Below are 20,036 nucleotides of genomic sequence, written 5' to 3'. Positions count from 1 at the left end.
GGCCTGCTGCGCTGGGGGAGCGGGAGGGTGGGGACGGCGGTGGCCCGGCGCCTCCGGGGCTCTGGACTCGTTTCTTTCGTTTCCAAGAGGCGGCCCGGGAACCGGAAAATCTAACACTGAAGACGCCCTTGTCCGGTGAGAGCCTGGTCACTGTGGGCCTGGCAGGTGTGGCTCAGCGGGGAGAGCATCGGACTGAAGGGCCCGGGTTCGGTTCCCGGCAGGGCCCGTGCCCAGGAGCCGACGCCGATCCCCAGTAGGGCGTGCAGGAGGCAGCCCATCAATGGTTCTCTCTCATCATTGCAGCTTCTATATCTCGCTCCCTCTCCCTTCCTGTCTCTAAAAAAAAAAACCCACAATAAAAACATTTTTTTTTAAATAAAGGCCCTATGTATGAACTTTATGTCCCCAAACCTCCAGCATATGGGTATGAGGTTGACTATTATTTTTTTAAAAGACAGTTGTATGTTACTGATATCTGTTCCTCAGTAATTTTCTTCGGGTGGGGATGTTTGAGAATGAGGCTGGAACTGAGGGAGAGGGGGGAGGAGGAGGAGGAAGAAAAGAGGGAAAATAGGAGCCTATTATAATGCTACATTCTTTCTATTCAATCGCACAGCCACCCTCACTTTATCACATCTCGTATATTCCCCAGGGACATCGGTTTGATCAAACAATGTAGACACATGAGCTCACTTAATATCGCATTTAAAAAACTAATTTGAAGCTTCTAGTCAGGTGAGCGAGGGCATGATACATTACTCCAGGAAGGAAGCTAAAATATTTGTGACTTTATTTGTCTTCCTGGCAATCTTTCATTGGGAAATGATTATTTTACTAATGAATGAAATGTACAAAATATAAAAAATGCTCATTACATAAAAACAGCAGCAACATTTATAAAACAAGAGAAGCCAGTCTACTGAAGAATTTTTGCTAAGACTACTAAGTTAAATGTTGAAATTAAAGACATTTTTACTTGAAGGACAAAATGTATGTTTAATAGTATAGATCCCAGTTTATTGAAAAATTAGCAAACATTTAAAACTTGCAAATGCTCCAGTGCTTCTACATTAAATGTTTAAAACTTTGAGGTCTAATAAATTAATCCTTTTCTCAATATAAAGTACATCTCAATATTCTGGAATTAATTTTTTAACAGAAAAATGACCTCTGCAGAGATTACAGGAAGCAATCAAGGGGGGGTCTGAGTTTCTTCTAGCTAAAGTCTGAACAACAGCCTTCAATGAAAATGTCACCACCACAGGTACCCACGTCGGGGTGATGTCAGCTGGTGATGGGGAGGGAGTGGGTCCCAGACACTGGGACTTCCCGGAGGGGAGGGGGAGGCATGGCACCCCAAAGGCCGCCTCCTTAGCATCCCAGAGAAATGCACGGAGCAAAACCCCACCCTCGCGCCGCCTGCACAACAGTGACGTCAAATCTGCTTGAACGAGTTATTTCATGAGAATCTATATTGGTAACGTAGAGCCGGAGCCTTATAAACACAGCCGTGACACGGTCAGCTCATATCTAGCCTTCGGGACGTGATCCCCCACATCCTGGGCTCCGGTTACTTGAGCTCTGTGGGCGTCCCTGTGGCCGGAGGGGAGCCTGGACCTGCAACACAGAGCGCAGCGGTGACGGGAAGTGGAGCAATGTAGCCGATGATCCTGTATAATAAAGAGGTAATGTGCAAACTGACCCTCACACCCTCACTAGATGGCTGGCCGGCAGGGGGGTTAGTGAGGGACGACCAAACAACTGAACAAGCAGGTTGTGTGGGGTGACCAGGCCAGCAGGGGGGTGGTGGGCAGTTAGGGGTGACCAGGCTGGCGGGGGTGGGGGGTGGGGGGCAGTTGAAGAGGCAGTGAGGGGCGATCAGGCTGGGAGGGGGCAGTTAGGGGTGACCAGGAAGGCAGGCAGGTGAGCGATTGGGAGCCAGCGGTCCAGGATTGTGAGAGGGATGTCTTACTGCTGGTTTAGGTCCGATCCCTGGGATCGGGCCTAAAACAGCAGTCGGACATCCCCCAAGGGGTCCCAGATTGGAGAGGGTGCAGGCTGGGCTGAGGGGACCCCCCCCCCCTGTGCACGAATTTCGTGCACGGGGCCTCTAGTTTTAAATAAAGGAAAGCCAGCCCAGCTGGGGGCTCAGTGGTTGAGCATCGACCTATGAACCAGGAGGTCAGGGTTCGATTCCCATTCAGAGCACATGCCCCGCCCGGATTGCGGGCTCAATCCTCAGTAGGGGGTGTGCAGGAGGCAGCCCATCCATGATTCTCTCTCATCATTGATGTTTCTATCTCTCTCTCCCTCTCCCTTCCTCTTGGACATCAATAAAAAAATTATTTTAAAGAAAGTGTATAAGCTTACACGATGTTAAATGATAATTCTTGACGAGGTCATATATTTTGTCAGTGACGAAGGAATTCTATACGTGAAACTGTGCACAAAAATGATGCTAAAACCCTGACTACCCGTGCAGGTGAGGCCTGGGCCCCTGCCTTTCCGTATTGCAGCCCTCACGCCTCACATGGTGTGGGACACAGTGGACATCTCTGAACTAAACTGTGTTTTGTGTGATATGCATAAAAACAAAACAAAATATTCTTGTTGTAATAGTGCACGTGCTTCTTCTCTCGCTGCCCCAAACCACGTGTGTAGGACTTGGATGTTTGGCCAGCGTCGCCCTTGGAGTGCGTGCCGGTTGGGGAGGGACGTCCTCGGCTGCAGGTTGAAGAACTTCCTTGATTTCTGTGCCCAACAGCTGTTGTATTTCAATGCAAACGCCGTTCTACAAACACTCACTTGTTGGAGAAGACACTGGAATAAAGAACAAAGCACGTTTCTTGTTCAATGTAGTGAAGCAGACCACGTTTTAAAAGAATCAGTGCTTCTAATAATGGCTTTAAAAAACTCGCCAAAGGCTGCATTACTGACAACGATACGGCACAGGAACAACGGCCATTGTAAAGCTCAAAAGTGCACTTTTTACAGCAGCTGGTGGGAACCGCTCACGTACCGACCCGACAGTGGAGAGAGGGTGGGTGGGCAACAGAACTGGCCGGCCACGTGGGGTCCCGTGGGGTCCCGTGGGGCCAGGGCCCGGCGGGCGCCAGGACAACGCCCCTTCCTCGGGGGCGGCCCCGGGCACAGGGCTGGCTGGGTGCCCCTCACCTTGAGCCTCCGCAGAGCCTTCCGGAGCCTCTGGGTCCGGGAGCTGCTCGGCATCCTGCCCCTCGGGGTCCTTCGGGGACTCGGGTGCGGGGGGCGGCTGCGGGGTGCTCTTGTCGGCGTCGGCTCGCTGCAGCAGCCACTCATCCCGGTACCCGTTGCTGATGAGTTTGGAGAAGTTGGTGGGGGAACTGGTTTTGTGACCAGGCCTGGGAATGGGAGAAATTAACGACAAGCGGGAGCAACGAGGTTAATGGTAATTCTGAGTTCTCGGCAAACATCCCGACGATAAATTAGATGCTTATTGTTCCTTAAAACGTCATGGACTCTCTCTCTCTCTCCCTCTCTCTCTCTTAAGAATTAGACAACTGCCCATCAGTTGCAGCACAATTTGAGGGAAGTGAAGAGGCACTTCCTGTGAGGGAAGCGGAGCAGCAGGCAGCAGCCAGGGCTGGGAAGCTGCGGCCTCAGAGCCACGTTCCCCGCGTGGCGGGAGCCGCTGTTCTCGGCCACGGGAGCCAGCGTGTGGCTGCCCCTCAGTCACTGGTCACGTGGACCAAAGACCAAACTTCACCAAGCTGACAGCGTGGGCACCCCAGCACTTACATGGGAGGGAAGGAGAGCCGACTTCCTGCCGGATCTCGGGGGCCCGGCGGGGTCCCCGCTTTGCTGGGGGACCTGGAGGTAATGGCGGGGAGCCTCACCTGGGAGAGAAACACACAAACCCTGGTTCAGTGAAAAGCGCTCAGCAGCCCGGCGCCTAGGGAGAAGGCGGCTTGCAGCAGGCACAGCGTGTCTCTCTCTCTCTCTCTCACACACACACACACACAGGAGCCACAATGCCACGCAGTGCGGCAACCCTGTCAACATCGCGGTGACCGAGACCACGGTGCTCACAGCGCTGCTGGAGGGAGACAGGAGCAGCTCACAGCGGGCGGACCGGGTCCTCCAGGGGCTCCGAGAGGGCGGGTCCCAGCTCGGAGGGGGCAGCCCCAGCTGGGGTCCGGGGTCTCCCGGAGCCGTCGAGGGGGAGGCAGAGCGGACCGGGCTCAAGGGGGGCTCCTCACCGTCGGGCCAGGGCCGAGAGGAACCTGCTTGTGCGTCACTGCACAGCCCAGCCCCCACGGCACCGAGCACGCGTGGCTGATGGAGAGGACTGGATCCTGCCCAGCAACGCCAGGGGGGCTGTGGCACGGGGAAGGCAGCAGGTGAGGAGCAGGCGGTCCTGGTGGAGCGGAGGTGGGCTCAGAGGAGAGACGCTCTCGCGGCAGGACCTTGGCCGAGGACCAGGGCAGCCGGGCCGTGGAGGGTGGGGCTGACGTTCAGAAATAGGACCAGGGACCCGGCCAGTGACGGGCACGAGGGGCGATGGGAAGGGTGCTCCCGAAATAAAAGCTGGGACGTGCTGGGAAGAAGGGCGGCTGCTGGGGGAGGGGGAGGGGAGCTATGACACTTTTAGTCAAAGTCCCAGGGAAAGACTGTGACCAGGGCTCAGACAGAGATTTCATAGACAGAAAGTCATACATGGAAAACACACGTGAATCAGACTTCATCCAAATCAAGAACTTCTGTCCTTCCACAGACATGCTAAGAGGAGAAAGAGACACGCCACCGATGGGGACGAGATGCAGGCCGGGCTCAGGTCTGGGAAAGGGCGTCTCCAGACCACACACAGGGGACTCTCAGCCTCCATGACACAAGCTTGATTTTAAAACGGCCAAACCGGCCGGCCAGCGTGGCTCAGCGGCTGAGCATTGACCTATGAGCCAGGAGGTCACGGATAAGTTCCGGGTCAGGGCACGTGCCCAGGTTGCGGGCTTGATCCCCAGTGGGGGTGCATGCAGGAGGCAAGCAATCCATAATTCTCTCTCATCGTTGATGTTTCCATCTCTCTCTCCCTTCCTCTCTGAAATCAATTTTTTTAAATTAATTAATTTAATGAATAAATAAAAATTAAAACGGTGAGATTGGGACAGATGCTTTACCGACGAAGATGTTGGGGGAGGGGGAGCACATGAAAAGATGCAGGAGCATCACCAGTCCCAGGAGATGCCATTTAAACCACCATGGGAGGCACCCGCCAGAATGGATCAAACCAGACAAGGTCAAGGGTGTGAGGGTGTGGAGCACCCAACTGCCCTATGCCGCGGGGAGTGGGGCCCAGAACATGATGTGGCCGCGGTGGAGGCGACTTCTCGTGAAGTTCAACATGCCCGTGCCATGACCCAGCTGGTCGGTGTTTACCCAACTGACATGCAGTGAAAACCTGCCTCCACACGGCCCGTCTGCACCCATATGGCCTGCCTGTCCACACGGCCTGACCGTGTCCATATGGCCTGCCTGCATCTATATAGCCTGACTGCATCCATATAGCCTGACTGCGTCTACACAGCCTGCTTGTGTCCATATGGCCTGCCCCTGTCCACACAGCCTGCCCCTGTCCACACGGCCTGCACACGGCCTGTCCATATGGCCTGACTGCGTCCATATGGCCTGACTGCGTCCACACAGCCTGCTCGTATCCACACGGCCTTCCCGCGTCCACACGGCCTGACTGCGTCCACACGGCCTGACTGTGTCCATATGGCCTGCCTGCATCCATATGGCCTGCCTGCGTCCATATGGCCTGTGTCCATATGGCCTGCCTGCGTCCATATGGCCTGTGTCCATATAGCCTGACTGCGTCCATATAGCCTGCCCGTGTCCATATGGCCTGTCTGCGTCCATATAGCCTGACTGCGTCCATATGGCCTGCCTGTGTCCATATGGCCTGCCTGTGTCCATATAGCCTGCCTGCGTTCATATAGCCTGACTGCGTCCATATGGCCTGCCTGCGTCCATATGGCCTGCCTGCATCCATATGGCCTGCCTGTGTCCATATGGCCTGCCTGCTTTCATATGGCCTGCCTGCGTTCATATGGCCTGCCTGTGTCCATATAGCCTGCCCGTGTCCATATGGCCTGCCTGCGTCCATATAGCCTGACTGCGTCCATATGGCCTGCCTGTGTCCATATGGCCTGCCTGTGTCCATATAGCCTGCCTGCGTTCATATAGCCTGACTGCGTCCATATGGCCTGCCTGCGTCCATATGGCCTGCCTGTGTCCATATGGCCTGCCTGCGTCCATATGGCCTGCCTGCTTTCATATGGCCTGCCTGCGTCCTTACGGCCTGCCTGCGTTCATATAGCCTGCCTGTGTCCATATAGCCTTGCCTGTGTCCATATAGCCTTGCCTGTGTCCATATGGCCTGCCCGTGTCCACACGGCCTGGCTGCAAAGGTTGGCAGTGGCTTCATGACGGTCACCAAGATGGGAAACAAGCGAAAGGTCAGACAAGCCATGAGCGACCAAGGGTCTGCACCACACCCTGGCTCTCGCTGCCTGTGCCGGGAGAGTCAGGTCGGCCGCAGGGGTGCCGGCTACCAAGCTGACTTCCCGGGAGGAAGAGGTAATGCCGGAAACGCAAGGCCTGCCGAGGGCAGGCGGCCCCTCGCCCCTCAGGAGATCCCAGGGTAAAGTTCAGAGCCTGTGATGTCACGGACAACCGGGGACGCACCAGCGGCAACAGCCCACCCCTCTTCAGGGGCCACGCACGCCCGGAGGCATCTGTGAGGGCGCCCTCACCTTTTTCTTCTTGTCCAGCTCCTCGGCCTCTCTCTGCCAGATGGTCTTCACGTCGAAGTCGAACGGCCCCCTTCGGGACTCGTAATTCCCGTTGGCCAGGTCGGGGTTAAACTCTTTGTGAACCATGTAATCGGGCATGTAGGCAGCAAGCCCCCTGCAGAGACCCAGGGAGACCCCCAGTCAGCTGCCCGCTGCTTCCTGATCTCCCCCTCTTACCTTTTATCTCCCTTCCACCCTCCTTCTGCCCCTCCACTTCCCCCCTACCCCACTCCCGCCCCCTCTCTCTCTCTGCTCCAGCTCCCCCTCCATCTCCTCTCTCCACCTCCCCCTCCATCTGCTCCTCCCCCTACAGCTCCCCACCCCCTCTACCTCCCCTCCCCCTCCATCTCCTCTCCCACCTCCCCCTCCCCCTGCCCCTCCCCCTCCCCCTCCATCTGCCCCTCCCCCTCCCTCTGCCTGTCTTCAGGTAGCACCACCCTTTCTCCTTCCCCAGGCCTCCAGCCCTTCCCTCCAGGTTCTGTGAATGAACACATCGCCCTTCTCCAGGGCCGGCTTCCCAGAATCCCGAGGTCAAGCCAGAAATCACAGGTGTTTTCTGCAAATCAGTTCAACCCCTTTCTCCTGTGAGGATGAAGGACAGCACCACACGCAGATACTCACCGCCTCTGGCTGGCCGTGGGCGGCTGGCTGTGGTGGACGTACCAGTCGGGCATGGAGTAGGCGACGGGCGAGCCCTTCCTGGACCCGGGCGGCGCCAAGTGCATCAGCAGATCTCAAAACCAAAGGAGGCACGTGAGCGGCTCCACCCACCGGGCACGCCCACGGCCAGCGGGCGGGCACCGTGTACTAGGTGCTGACTTCTCCGGTTGGCTCCGGGGCTGTGGGAACCCGGCGGCCTGGTCCTCCGCCCCCTGTGCACATGCTGAGGCGGGCCTGCCTGGTGCTGAGGAGGGACATCCCCATGCTTGCCCACCCCCCCTCTCCCCCCCACCCTCGCACCTAAGCAGGCATCTGTGCCCGCCAGCACCCACCCCTTCCCGCAGGTGGGTGGTCGCTCCAGGCGGACATCTGAGGGGGCAGAACTCAGGTCTCCCCGGGGCTGCTGGCGGCCGCCCGCTCCTCTGCCTCCATGCCCTCCCTGCAGCCCGGTCAGTCTGGTCTCCTCGGCCTCTGAGGGGCTGTCCCTGACCCCACAGCAGTTTAGGGAGAAGTCCTCCGGGCCAGGCCATCCCCCTGCCTCCTCTCCGTCCTCCCCACCCCCACCCAAGGGCTTTCCCATAGCTGGGGGCCGGGCGGGGTCAAGGGTTGGTTTCAGACAGCAAAGGGGTGGTAAGAACCGGGAACAATGGCAGCAGCCAACACTTACTGACTTCTGACCATCAGTAAGAAAAGTTTAACTTGTGGTTTTTAAATATGTCTGACTCTGAGAATAGTTACAAGAATAGTATCAGTTCTGCTGCAGGCTTCAGCCAGATCCCCAGCTCACCCTCACCCTCCCTTCTGCCTTCTCCTCTCCCCCTGCTCTGTCAGCATCACACAACCCCCACCTGCACCTCCCCCTGCACCTCTCTCTCTAGCTCCACGCCGGCCTCTCTCTCTGCCTCTCTCTAGCTCATCTCTGTCCCCGTTAGTACCCTCACTGCCATTGCTGGAGATTACGGCGGACACATCCTCTGATCTAATCTCAGACCTTAATCTGATTTGCCGGCTGACCCCTCCTGTCCTCGAACCCCGGCCGGAGCGAGGCGGCCTGCGCTGGGTGCTTCACGCCCATGACCCTGAGGGCTTGCTCTGGCCCTTTAACCTCGCAGCCCAGATGCTGTCACTTTGGTTTCCATCCCCATGACAGCCTCCTGGGGGGCGTGGCAGCCAGAGAACAGTGGTCAGCACCCTCAGAGCCGCCTGTGAGGAGGGCGCTGTGGGCAGCCCCCTCCCCCGGTCAGCGACCTCTGTTAGCCAGCCGGGAGTGCTCTCTCCTGTACACCCCAGCTGGGCTCCCCGGTCCCTCTGCTCAGGACAGTGAGGCTCGGGGCAAGAGCAACCGCGGGGACGGCTCCGCAGGCCGGTCTGCACGGCAGGGAACTCTGCCCGGGCGGTTTCCTGAGGCTCTGCCGCTGACCGTGTGCGACGGCGAATCAGGCAAAGGTGGAGGCAAGTCCCCCAGGGCCGACGCCGGGAAGCCCGACGGAGCCTAACTTCTCAGAGAGCAGCCCGGCCCTGGGGAGAGACACCCCCACCTGCCCCATAACCTCCATCTCCAACGGCCTGACCCACCCCCACCTGCCCCATAACCTCCATCTCCAACGGCCTGACCCACCCCCACCTGCCCCATAACCTCCATCTCCAACGGCCTGACCCACCCCCACCTGCCCCATAACCTCCATCTCCAACGGCCTGACCCACCCCCACCTGCCCCATAACCTCATCTCCAATAGCCTGACCCACCCCCACCTGCCCCATAACCTCCATCTCCAATGGCCTGACCCACCCCCACCTGCCCCATAACCTCCATCTCCAACGGCCTGACCCACCCCCACCTGCCCCATAACCTCATCTCCAACGCCTGACCCACCCCCACCTGCCCCATAACCTCATCTCCAACGGCCTGACCCACCCCCACCTGCCCCATAACCTCCATCTCCAACGGCCTGACCCACCCCACCTGCCCCATAACCTCCATCTCCAACGGCCTGACACCCCCCCACCTGCCCCATAGCCTCCATCTCCAACGGCCTGACCCACCCCCACCTGCCCCATAACCTCATCTCCAACGGCCTGACCCACCCCCACCTGCCCCATAACCTCATCTCCAATGGCCTGACCCACCCCCACCTGCCCCATAACCTCATCTCCAATGGCCTGACCCACCCCATAACCTCATCTCCAACAGCCTCACCCACCCCCACCTGCCCCATAACCTCATCTCCAACGCCTGACCCACCCCCACCTGCCCCATAACCTCATCTCCAACGGCCTGACCCACCCCCACCTGCCCCATAACCTCATCTCCAACGGCCTGACCCACTCCCACCTGCCCCATAACCTCATCTCCAACGGCCTGACCCACCCCCACCTGCCCCATAACCTCATCTCCAACGGCCTGACCCACCCCCACCTGCCCCATAACCTCATCTCCAACAGCCTGGGCCCAACCAGCTTCGGTCAGGGAGACTTCCATTGGGAGGGATGATGGCAGGCGGCCCCACAGCCGTCCCCACAGGACAGAGGGCTGAGCGCCGGGTGCTTACCGGGGTGGCCGCCTTGCTTGGCCAGCTTCACGTACTCTGAGTCCGTGTCCTTGATCCAGTACCGCCGAGTCCCAAGCAGGTGCCTGCTGGGGGTGTCCCGGAGCTCGCTGAGGCCTGGGATCTGGGACATGGGCGGGGCGTCCACAGCCTTCTCAGACCGCTTCACGGGAAGGTGGTAATACCAGTCTAGGGAGAGGAGGCGGCCAGGGTGGGTCACTGCGGGAGGTTCAGGGAGGTTTGGTCCCCTGCCTGGAAGAAGGCTATGCCGGGAAGGTCGCATTGTCCCTGGGACCAGGGGATGGACATGCTGGGAAGGTGAGAGTGACACTTAGATCTCCAGCCTCTGAGAAAAGCAGGTCACCCTCCACATTGTGGGTGGGCCACACCTAATCAGTTCAAGGACGTAGGAGGAAGACTGAGGTCCCAGGAGGACGGAATTCAGCCTCCAGCTCCCTTCAGACCCAGGACTGCAGCATCAGCTCTTTGGGGCCCTGACCCTGCAGGTAATCGGACCTGCCTGCTTCACAACTGTGTAAGCCCGTTCTTAAACTCTCTCTCTCTCTCTCTCTCTCTCTCTCTCTCACACACACACACACACACACACACACACACATTCTGTTGGTTCTGTGGCTCTGGAGAGCCCTGCCTGTACCGGAGGCACACAGGAAAACGGTCTGAACTGACCGATTTGCATCCGCAGACAGGGACTCCATGAGCAAGGAGTCACGGTCCTCTAGTGAAAGGCTCAGACATGCGATTTCTCCTTAGAACTAGAGCCGGGTTCGCCGCCTGCACGTGAATGTCTAACACGGACGTCTTGCCAATGGCCGAAGAGCAGTAATTAGCTGCATCGCCACCGCAGCTGTGAAAAGGGGGGAACCACTGGGGGAGGTGTGAGGAGCTGTGGAAAGCTCCCTGAGAATCGCGCGTTTAGGAGCGTCATACGCATGCAGCTCGTCTCCTGGCCGAATCATTTCTCTCTTGGAGGGAAGGCGCTCAGTTCTTGCTGTATTTTCCCTCTCTGTGTTTTGATTACTAATTAATCCACAGGGAACACGGAGTCCCATTCTTCTCATTACTGGAAGCTGTGGGTCCACCATTTATAACCGGGTGCAAAGGAGCTCAGGGGGCCAGGGCCCTACCCACTGGGCTCCACGGTCACCACCACACAGGACCACAGGGGACAAGAATCATCTTGCAGCTTCTGTCACTCAAAAGTTATGAGTACGAGTATGGCCCCAGGTCACTGACTCCCGTGTGGGTTTCTATGACCACCCTCCCGTACCAGTAAGGAGAGAAAGATCGAGAGGACCCACGCCGGCAGCTCTCCCGTCTCCAAGCACAGAGCTGCGTGGCACAGCCACACCCCACCGGGGCTCCCAGAGACACCGCGGCCCTTGTTCTGGCCACCGAGGCCTCAGAGAACAGGGGTCAGAGCTGGGCAGAGGGCCCACCTGTGAGGGGTGGGGCCACCTGTGAGGGGTGCGATCTCCCGCAGCATCCTCAGACTCTGTGCCTCAGTTTCCTCACCTATAAACCAGGTTAACGCTACCTCGTCGTGCTGTTTTGAGGTGAGATGCTCGTGTATTAAAGAGCTTATTTCAGCGCTGCTTCGTACAGGCCAGGCTGCTCACGGAGGCCCCAGAGGTCACAGGTAGGCTGAGAGCCTGGGGCAGAGAGGGGAGACTCCATGCTTCCTGTACCCCTGCGCCACCCCCCAGGGGTCACAGTCAGAGCTCCGGACTGGAAGGGTTACTAGATCACATGACGGCCAAGCTCTGTCCCACTTCTGAGCAGGAGGCTGGGGCCTGCGGGCCGCCCCACCCTGCCGCTGGCAGCCAGCTCCTGGATCTCCGCCTCCCCCTCTCCAGACCTTCCCGGGATGGGGAGCAACCAACGAAAGGCAAAACAGCCCTGGGCACCAGGCCTCCGCCTCCCCTCCGCCCAGCTTCAAACCCTGCTCAGTGCAAAGCCACAACCTGCAGGGGACCCCGCTTCTGGGTCCAGCCACTCCCAGCAGGGGACATAGTGAGCTCGGTTTTCTGTTTCGTTTTGTTTCTGAAAATGAGAAAAAAAGGACTCTCCCGCCCGCCCCCCACATTTCCCTTTCAGCCTCGCTTTGACACTGGGGCACAGGAGCATACATGGTGCCCCTTTCTTTGGGGGTATCACGTGTTCGTCTATCCACACGCACGCGGGGTGCTGGGCGCGGAGCTGTCCAGCAGCAGAGGCTGGCCGCTCGGCGGCTGGGCACTCACCGCAGGGGGCGTAGCGGCTGGTGGCGCCGGGCAGCTCCTTGCTCGCGTTCCTCATGCCGGGAGACGCGCCGGGCAGGTGTTCGCGATGAGCCGGGAAGCAGAGCACGGCGCCGGGCTGAGCTGCAGAGGCCAGGTCCGCGCCCGCTCTGCCGGTCCGTCCGCCTCCGCCTGACCCACATGCGGGCGTGTCACCGCTCAGGACGGGCGTGCACGTCCCAGCAGGTGTACAGCCGAGGACAGCGGGTCCCCGGGTGGCCCCGCCCCGCCCAGCCCCCGGGCCGCCCGCCCCGCTCACCTGCTCGCCTCGGGTCCCGGTGGGTACCTCCCGCGGCGCCAAAGGCCAAAGTCCACCGGGCGGGCGGCGCGGCCAATCACGAACTCCCGGCGCGGCGCGGAACCACAACAACTCGCGTCGCCCGGGCAACGGCCGGGTGGCCAACCGGCGGGCGCGGCTGGAGTTCCGACAGCCAATCGGGGCAGCCTGTGGGGCCGCAGCAGGCCAATCAGGGACGGGGGCGGAGCGCGGGCCCTGCCAGTCAACCGCCCGGGACCCGAGTGGGTGGGGCCGCAGAAGGGGGCGGGGCGAGGCGGGGCCGGTCTCCGAGTCCTCCTCCCACCCCCTACCTGCCCCGCCCCGAGTTTCCCCAAAGCGGTCCCGGAAAATTCCCATTTATTTAGTGCATTTGAAAAAGGGTGCGGATACAGTGCCTCAGCAAACAGACTGAGCACCAGCTATAAATTATCCTGTAAATGTCTTTTCTCCAACCTTCATTTTTCAGGACTATTTCTGGTCTGTGAGATGAGACACAAAAACCTTTGGCCCCGTTTCTACGGAACAGCGCGAAGGTTTGGCAGGGCGGGACTCGGGGTCCGCACAGGTAGAGGGCTGGGCGTGCATCCTGCTCCCCAGACCGGACATCATCTCTGCACACGGCGCAGGGCCGCCCAGCGGCTGCCGCAGCCACTGCCGTTTTGTAGGGAAAGCTCCCTCCCGCCCTGGCTCCGGACCGGAGAGAAGCCCCCGGGTGGGCCTGGTGGGAGCCGGACCAGGTGAGCGCTGGGAGCTGTCGGAGAAGCACAAGAGCTTCGGTCTTGCTGAAAATGGTTTTTAAGTCAGCACAGCTTAAGGGCGCTCGCTTGGCAACTTCAGTGAAACAGGTGTTGCTTTTATTGAACCAGGAAAGCCTAGAAGTCGAGCAGAAGGCAGGGGACCTAGGAACGGTGATGAGAAGATAACTCGTGGAGGGAACTCGCCATAACTCTGTGGTCCACGCAGCTCTCCCAGAATGTTGCGATGAATTTTCAGGGTCTACAGCTGGCCCCTCTCGTGGGCAGTCAACACTTCCCATGGCCACGTCCACTGCTTGTCCCGCTGTGCATAGAGGTAGTCAGGCCACCGAAATAACAGAGCGTTCTTTTGCACAGGTCACAGCATCCTCCACTGGGAGCTGCGCCCTCCAGGATGGTAACAGGAGCCGGAGCCCCGGGCTACAGGGTCTCTCTTTCTATTCTGAACCGGGTTCACAGGAGAGCGCAGAGCAAAGCCCGCTGACAACCACCCCCCCCCCCTTGCCAATCAAAGTCGAATTCCGAGTTCTAGTGAGAGCACTCCGCCCTTAGGAGAAAGGACGTTTTGACCTTTGGGTATGACTGAAACTCCAAACATTTGCAGATGCCAGATCACATTAGACGCCAGGGAAGGTGCCGGCCAATGGGGAGGTGAACAAGAACAAGCTATTTAGAGCGAGAATAGCTCCGTGTCTTTATTGCCTGCATTTTGCCACGTGTGCACTTTCTGTCATGTAACGGTTCTCCGTGTTTAGAAGGATCCAGCGTCTCCTCAGGTCTGACCTCACCTTGTGCACAATTTTATTCAGTTTTATTTGTAGATGTTTCGAAATGTCTTATATGCCTATCTACATGTAGATGTCTATATATACTGTGTATATTTTAGAATATCTGATATATCTATAAGATGTTGATATATCGAGACGTAGCCAGATTATTATGACGACCTGATGTTTGTAGGCACATTAGCCGTACACTGCATCATAAGGGATATGGAAGCCGAAGGCCTGTTCGAACACCTTTGCTGTCTGCAGTTACCAAGATAAAACGTCTCCAATTCGCACAGGAACACAAGGATTGGACAGTCGAGCATTGGGAAAAAGTCACGTGGTCCGATGAATCACGTTTCCAGTTGCATCATGCAGATGGCAGAGTGAGAATTTCGCGGAAACAGCATGAAAGCATGCACCCCACATGCATGAGTACAACCCTTCAAGCTGGTGGGGGCAGTGTTATGGTTTGGGGCATGGTTTCCTGGCATGATTTGGGCCCTTTAATTCGTGTGGAACAACTTCTGAATAGCACAACACACCTAAGTATCGTTGCTGATCAAGTTCATCCTATCCTGTTGATGGCGTATCCCAATGGAGATGGCTTCTTCCAACAAGACAATGCGCCATGCCACGGTGCTCGTATTGTGCAGGAGTGGTTTCAAGAACATGAGGGAGACTTCACCTTGCTTAGGTGGCCCCCACAATCACCAGATCTCAATCCAATTGAGCATTTGGGGGACGAAGTTAAAAGAGCCATCAGGCAGCTGGTTCCACAACCATCAGATCTCACAGAACCGGACAGTGCTATCCATCAGGCATGGTGTCAGATTCCTCGCATCACCTTTCAACATCTCGTGGAGTCGATGCCAAGAAGAATCGCCACAGTATTGAAGGCAAAAGGTGGCCCAAAGAAGTACTGATGGGGTGGTCATAATAATCTGGCCACTCAGTGTATCTTATGTGGATGTCTCCTGTTTGTGACTATTTTGAGAAGAGAAAAAATGTTTTCGAGTAAAATTTCGATTTTTCAGAGCCCTCGACCCTCCCTGCGGCCTAGTCTCTCTCCGTGGCCCTGTTGTTGACGGACTCGGATTTATGTAAACCCCCAGGACTCACCGTCACTTTGCTCTGCTCACCCTGTGACACATGCCAACCCCAAGCAGCCAAGAGGCCGTCACCCCAGGCCCACTCCTTCCCCCACTGGGCACGGAGCCCGCGACCCAGGCATGTGCCCTGACTGGGAACCAAACCCTGACCTCCTGCTTCATAGGTCAACACTCAACCACTGAGCCACGCTCCTTAGACCCGGCTCTCACAAACCCAAGGGACTTCAACACGTGTTGTTTTCTCTTTGAAATAATCTAAAATACTGGAGGACAAGCTTCCCGTTGGAGAAACGGTTATGGGTGTCGGTACTCTGTAGCCTTTTGGGTTTTCAGCCTCGTAGGGAAAACAAGGCACAGAGGGGGCGGGGTTTCTTTACGTCCCTGCCAACACCGTCTACAGGAAATGTAAGAAGCCTGGGCGCCACGGGAGGCGATAAACACGAGGGGCAGGGGTGGCAGTGAAAGTGGGAGACCCCACTCGGAGCCAGCCTGCCGCCCGACACCCCAGGCTGCCGAGGACCCCGCAAGGGAAGACGGTGCCTCACCAGGAAGCGAATGGTTTCCAGGCGGAGTTTTTTTATTTCTTATTTTTAATATACTTTTATAGATTTCAGAGAGGAAGGCGAGGGAGAGAGAAACATCAGTGATGAGAGAGAATCATGGATCGGCATGTGCCCTGACTGGGATTTGAACTGTGACCTCCTGGTTCATAGTCAAGGCTCAACCACTGAGCCGCCCCGGCTGGGCAGGAAGAGAAATTATAAAAATCCCATTTTTATTTCACCCTTGTACCCCATCAGGTTCTGGGGCCTTCACAGTACATGGCAGGTTGGGCAGGTGCTGCAGTAAACCCCTCCCCCCAAGGTCGTCAGGGCGTGACAGAGAATGGAGGGAGGCCCTGCACCCCGACAGCCATTGTGACGCATCACAGAGGGTGACACAACAGAGGGCGCAGGCACCAGGGTCCGCTCACTCCAGTTCCCCCCTCGGCGGAGAAACACTGCGGAGCCAGACAGAGAGCCAGCCCTGCCCACCCTGTGCAGCCTCCCGGCTTCCATGCGATAAGGACAGAAAGCAAGCGGGCGCTCCCTCCTGCCGGCCGCCTGCCCCGGGATGAGCGGGAGGCCGGAGCCAGTGCAGGGTCTGGCGGGAGAAGCCAGCGGCGGCAGCAGTGGCAGCGCCAGCGTCCAGGCTTTGGTCCAGGGGCGCGAGGGCCCCGCCGCCCGCAGCAGGTGCGTAACTTAGCACAACGAGTCCCACGGATCGGCATTCCTGGAAAGAATGGAGCTTTTCTCCTTTTCCGAGAAGATCATTTCCAAACGTTTGCTCTCACAGCTTCTCTTGACCACAGACCTCGCTGTGGTGGGCCGTCTGTCTACGCCAGTGGTTGGCAAACTGCGGCTCGCGAGCCACATGCGGCTCTTTTTGGCCCCTTGAGTGTGGCTCTTCCACAAAATACCACGGCCTGGGCGAGTCTATGTTGAAGAAGTGGCGTTAGAAGAAGTTTAAGTTTAAAAAATTTGGCTCTCCAAAGAAATTTCAATCGTTGTCCTGTTGGTATTTGGCTCTGTTGACTAATGAGTTTGCCGACCACTGGTCTAGGCCAGACGTCCGGATGAATTACGGCGGCTGGGACGGGGGCTACGGAGGAGAAGGCTCCGTTTAAGAGAAGGAACCTCTTGTCCTTCTCTGACTGGCTCATTTCACTCAGCGTAATAGCAGGACAACAGGCTAGAAACAGACTCCCAGAGAACAGACTGACGCTGTCTGAGGGGAGCGGGTCGGGGCTGCATGAAAAAGGTGAAGGGGTTAAGCAGGCAGGCACATGGGTGATGGCAGGAGAGCCACAGAAGCCGATGGCAGCCCAGGGAACTAGGTCCCTGACGCGAGATGGTTGTATCGCAAACCAGCGAGCTGGACAAGACGCCTTAATCAGCCCGTTAGTTAGGAGTCATCTTTATTGCGCGCAGGTTCAGAGCAGATGACCTCTGTCCAATTCTGAACAAACACAGGAGGGAGTATTTCCTTTTTCTATCCTTCTAGGTCTTTGTGTCAGACAGCTTGCAACCTTGACTATCATATCTAACAGACACCTGTCATATCTACACAGACAACTTGTAACTTCCAGTGCATATCCTATCTATACAGACACCTGTAACCGTGGATGAACCAGCCCTTGGCAGAATATGGGAATTATTATCAGTATCTGTGTCTCAGCCCCTTTAGGTGGCTAGCTTGCAAGGTCAGACAGTTAAGTTTACCTTTTCTATTATTCAAGCTAAACACAAAGTTATTTTGCAGTCTAAAAATAGCACAGTCGACCCACAGAACAGGAGACGAAGAATAACAGAGCAGTTCAGACAGCAGTTTCTCCAAAGGAGGGACCACTCTGCTTCACGATGGCCGTGTGGGGCCGGTGGGGTGAAGCAGGCCGCTCGGGAGCCGCGGTTTGCTGCCCACCTGAAACCCACCGGGACCCACAGTGAATGTGAATGTCACGGGAAGATACACGCAGCACGCAGCCCGCAGCCGTGAGGGGAGGCCTCTGGCCGCGCCCACGCGAGGTCTGCGGTGCTCAGCGGGCGGGCGCGGGACTCCCGACGCGGTGGGGCCTCCCACGTCCCTGCGTGGGACTCGGCCGCGCCGTGGGAAAGGCCACAGCTTGAGCCAACAGCTGTGGCTCGTCTCATGGGAGCAGGGGTGCAATCACCTGCCAGGAGGCGGCAGGGAGGCCCTGTGCACCTGGGTGGGCTGAGCCTCCTCCCCCGCAGCCCCTCCCCCGCCCGCCCTGTGCTGCTGCTGGGAAAGCCCACACCGGGAAGAACAAAGGAACCACCCCCATCCCCCCCAACCCCCCCCACCCTCCCAACCCCCACCCCCCAACACCAAGCCCTGCCAGAAGCGCCTGAAGTCAGAGGACTGAGTGCTGCCAGCTGCTGTGAGGAGCAGTGTGGGTCACCACCCACGAGGGGGGCTGAGTCCCCGCAGGGGGGCCCCACAGGGGGGCTTTGCAAAGCCCAGCCTGCCCAGGATTTGCTCAGAAACTTAGAGAGCCTTGGCCCAGCCTCGGGGGCTCAGTGGCTGAGCGTCGACCTAGGAACCAGGAGGTCATGGTTCTGCTCCCGGTCGGGGCACAGGCCCAGGTTGTGGGCTCGATCCCCAGTGGGGGGCGTGCAGGAGGCCAGGGATCAGTGATTCTCTCTCATCATGGATGTTTCATTCTCTCCCTCCCTCTCCCTTCTTCTCTGACATCAATAAAAAATATTTTTTTAAAAAAAGAAGAAGCTTAATGAATCTTTGGTGGCTATGGTCCCGTGGGAATTTTCGTCTAACTCCGCCCAAGGGGAGGGCTCTCCGGGCTGCCGTGGCCGTTGGACACCATCCTGGGAACGATTTTCTCTCAATCCCAAAGTAACGGGTCAGGAATTAATTCACAAAGGCAGCCCAGCACGAGCGCCTCTGCTGACGGGTGTGGGCTCAGACGCACGCGTGGGGGGGGGGGGGAACACCTTGTGGAATTCCTTCTGTTGTGTTTATTCTTCCAGGCTGCCGCAGTCATGGAAGATCGTCCTAAGTGTGGTGTTTGCCTTGACTGTCCTCCTTGTCGGTAAGTCCCCCCAAGCAGGGATGTCTGTGTGAGGGACCGCAGCGGGATGACACGGAAATCGCCGAAGTGGCTGCGCATGCCTGACGCTTTATTTTATTTCTAATTGTGAAAGCAGACTTTTCTTTAATATATCTTCATTGATTTCAGAGAGGAAGGGAGAGAGATAGAAACATCAATGATGAGAGAGAATCATTGATCGGCTGCCTCCTGCACGCCCCCTCCTGGGGATCGATCCCAGGTATGTGCCCTTGACCTGAATCGAACCCGAGACCCTTCAATCTGCAGGCCAACGCTCTATCCACTGAGCCAACCCGGCTAGGGCAAAGCAGACTTCTTTATTGGAAACTGAGAAAGCACTTTTTTCCCCTTAAGATCGTGTTTTAAAAACAGAAGTTGCTTTAACATTTAAAGTTAAAGTTTGTGTTGCAGACACACCACTGACCTTTTCTAACTCCGAGGGACTCAGCTTGGAGGGTTCTGACACCCAAAGACTCTATCACTCCTCACAGGATTTTGGATGAAATGGCCGAACGAAGGGCGAGCAGTTTCCTGCGTGTCTGTGTCATACACCCCCACCCCACCCCCCTTCTATCCCACCCCCCCTTCTATCCCACCCCACCCCCACTTCTATCCCACCCACCCCCACTTCTATCCCACCCCACCCCCACTTCTATCCCACCCCACCCCCACTTCTATCCCACCCACCCCCCTTCTATCCCACCCCCCCTTCTATCCCACCCCACCCCCACTTCAATCCCACCCCCCCTTCTATCCCACCCCACCCCCCTTCTATCCCACCCCACCCCCCTTCTATCCCACCCCCCTTCTATCCCACCCCACCCCCCTTCTATCCCACCCCACCCCCCTTCTATCCCACCCCCCTTCTATCCCACCCCACCCCCACTTCAATCCCACCCCCCCTTCTATCCCACCCCACACCCACTTCAATCCCACCCCACACCCCCTTCTATCCCACCCCACACCCACTTCTATCCCACGCCACCCCCCCCCTTCTATCCCACCCCACCCCACACACTGGGAAATCGCTCTGCAGTTGATGGACCAGGGGAAGGTAGGGTGCCCATGGAAACCAAGGCTTCAGCCCAGTTACACCAGGAAATGCCCCGGTACCTGGGCAGCACTGAGTGCTGTTTGCTGGGACTGCCAGCACGGGGGTCTCTG

The 20,036-nt window shown here is 57.6% G+C and overlaps 1 protein-coding gene across 2 annotated transcripts; it reads right to left on the bottom strand.

Moving 5' to 3' along the window:
• Positions 1–571: 571 nt before the first annotated feature.
• Positions 572–12,692, bottom strand: LOC307108146 (uncharacterized protein C7orf57 homolog). Of its 2 annotated transcripts, XM_079785882.1 has the most exons (9): positions 12,596–12,692; positions 12,301–12,468; positions 10,043–10,228; positions 7,455–7,566; positions 6,795–6,948; positions 3,778–3,875; positions 3,175–3,380; positions 2,806–2,820; positions 572–1,617 (listed from the first exon to the last, which is right to left on the bottom strand). In XM_079785882.1, the coding sequence occupies exons 2-9, from the start codon at positions 12,353–12,355 to the stop codon at positions 1,571–1,573; spliced, it is 873 nt and encodes a 290-aa protein (XP_079642008.1). In that variant the 5' UTR covers positions 12,356–12,468; positions 12,596–12,692; the 3' UTR covers positions 572–1,570. The 2 variants fall into 2 exon arrangements, with proteins under 2 accessions (XP_079642008.1, XP_079642007.1); XM_079785881.1 differs by lacking the exon at positions 12,596–12,692 and having other exon boundaries at positions 10,043–10,349; positions 12,301–12,373.
• Between the last annotated feature and the right edge of the window lie 7,344 nt (positions 12,693–20,036).

This window comes from Cnephaeus nilssonii (genome assembly GCF_951640355.1).
Source record: "Cnephaeus nilssonii genome assembly, chromosome: 12".
Classification (NCBI taxonomy): domain Eukaryota; kingdom Metazoa; phylum Chordata; class Mammalia; order Chiroptera; family Vespertilionidae; genus Cnephaeus; species Cnephaeus nilssonii.
This window is presented reverse-complemented; position numbering and strand designations above follow the sequence as displayed.